General features: G+C 59.5%; 1 protein-coding gene across 1 annotated transcript in view; it reads right to left on the bottom strand.

Annotated features, from left to right (window-relative positions):
- The window catches only part of CAPN9 (calpain 9), an 18,303-nt gene that overhangs the window by 4,053 nt on the left and 11,859 nt on the right, over positions 1–2,391 (bottom strand). The window contains 4 exon segments of the mRNA XM_015560004.1: positions 74–79; positions 385–604; positions 1,012–1,169; positions 1,538–1,698. Coding sequence (XP_015415490.1) covers positions 74–79; positions 385–604; positions 1,012–1,169; positions 1,538–1,698 — 545 coding nt within the window.

Genomic DNA, 2,391 nt, shown 5'->3' with positions numbered 1-2,391 from the left:
AGGTCCCTGGGGAGGCAGGAAACACGTTTTAACAGCTGGCTTGAAGCGGGGCGGAGCAGAACTCAAACAGAACTGTTTCCTGCTTTGTGGATGGGTTAAGCATCCCCCTGGCCCGGCCGGCGTAGCTCAGTGGTTGAGCATCGACCTCTGAACCAGGAGCTCACGGTTCGATTCCCGGTCAGGGCACATGCCCGGGGTGGGGCGTGCAGGAGGCAGCGGATCCATGATTCTCTCTCGTCATTGATGTCTCTCTCTCTCTCTGTCTCCCTCTCCCTTCCTCTCTGAAATAAGAAAAGAACGCTCTCTGCCCGTTTCGTGGGCGTGTCATGGGAAAGGGGGAAAGGGGATTGTTCGAGGTCCCTCGGTCGCCTGGGATTCTTGAGCCTGGGACTCACCGGCTGATGGCTTTCTTGTCTGAAAAGATCCGCAGGCAGAAATCGGCCTCCTGGTGCGGCTCGAAGGTGCTGGGGATGAGGATGTAGTCCCCGGGGGGCAGCTGGAACCGGTCGGAGACTTCCCGCAGGTTGATGAAGCTCTTGCTCCTGGCCTGGGAGGCGTGGTACCGGAAGAAGTCCTTGTCCAAGTGGTCCTCCTGCCCGGGGCACTGCGGGGGGAGAGGCAAGGGTGCTGGTTCCCACTAATTGCTGTTCTTATTTTTAAATCCTCACCCGGGGATATTTTCCCATTGATTTCTTAGAGGGAGTGGAAGAGAGAGGGAAAGACAGAGAGAGAGAGAGCATTGATGTGAGAGAAACACATCGATGGGTGGCCTCCTGCACGAGCCCCGACCAGGGCCCGGGCCGGGGATGGTGCCTGCAACTGAGGTACGTGCCCTTGACCGGACTCGAACCCGGGACCCTTCGGTCCGCAGGTCGACGCTCTATCCACTGAGCCACACCAGCCAGGGCGGTTTTCACTCTTTGGACCCAGTTTGGGGCCTGGCCATTGCGTCTCAGGCCGGGGCCCGGGAGGAGCCATACTGTGAACGCAGCCGCGGCGGCTCGCACCCACCTGGTAGATGGCGTAGCCGATGGTCAGCACGTTGGCCCCGAACCGCTTGAGTTTCCTGCGGTCCTTCTGCATCAGCGCCACGAGCAGCGTGCACGCCTCCTGCCCGTCGTCCTTCTCGGTCAGGGACAGTCTGATCTGCGGGTTGGTCCAGAAGGTGTCTGCGTGGGGAAGAGGTGGGTTGCTTCTCCTCCTTTAAAAAACCACGAAGGACACACACGCACACACATGCATATGCACACACACCGCACATGCACACACGCATGCACATGCAGGACTGTGTGCGTTGTGTTTTCTGTCCCTCATGTTGGAAAACAACCTGGTGGTAGAACAAGGGCGCTTCCCCCAGCAGTTCTTGCCCAGCTCCCTGCCAGGTGGCCCCTCTCCCTCCTTCCCCAAGCGTCCCTGAGACCCTACAGTCTGACCCCACGGTTCAGGCTTCCTCCAGGGCCCTGGCCCTGATCCGCGACGTCCCCGAGTTGGGCTGGGCACTCGGGGATGACGAGAGAGTGGCAGGCAGACTACGAACCCAGGAAGTTGCGGCAGCCACCGGCCGTGGAGCCCCGCACCCAGCTGCCCTGGTGCACCGTCACCTCCCACTTGTGGGGCGCGTCCTCCTCCAGGGCGTCTGGCGTGAGGTTGCAGATCTCGACTTTGTCGAAGTGGGCCTTAAAGTCGCTAAAGGCCATCCTGCGACAGAGCGGGGGACACGGTGCGTGGGCGGAGGTGGTGATGACGCGACTCACCCATCCATCCGTTCACTCATTCATTCATCCATTCACTCATTCACTCCTTCATGCATTCATGTATTCATTCACTCATTCATTCACTCACTCACTTATTCACTCATTGCTGGCTGCCTCTTGGGAGGGTGCCTGCCTCTCGCAATACTGGCTCGGTCTACGCTTTCAGATGCTCTCAGGGTAACTGCCTTTAGGCTCTCTGTCCTCAAGATGGGCATGGGGGGAGGGGACCCTGTGAGCACCAGCACCCCCTCCCCCACGATGAAATTCACCCCCAAACTCCGGGCGGGCGGGCGCTCAGAGGAAGGGATTCTGGAGAGAGAGGCTCCACCCCATGCTCTCGACTCCCGGAGACGGGCTGAGCTCCCCGAAAACAGAACAGACTGAGCCATCTGCCAACCTGGGTGCACATGGGGGTGGGGGGCGTTGAGACAGAGGGACTGGATTTACCCACAATAAACAAACACACAAATGAAAGAAGGGGAAATAAGTAAATGAATAAGTGAAGGGATAAAGAATACGCCAAAGACGGGGGAAGGAAATGCTTAAGTCGGTGACAGTGTGCCCCTTGCCCCTGAGGCCGGTGGCGCCCGCTCCCGCGAGGCCGGCACAGAAACGGGGAAGGAGGCGCCCCGGTACC

The sequence above is a fragment of the Myotis davidii genome, unplaced genomic scaffold (assembly GCF_000327345.1).
Source record: "Myotis davidii unplaced genomic scaffold, ASM32734v1 scaffold875, whole genome shotgun sequence".
NCBI lineage: Eukaryota > Metazoa > Chordata > Mammalia > Chiroptera > Vespertilionidae > Myotis > Myotis davidii.
This window is presented reverse-complemented; position numbering and strand designations above follow the sequence as displayed.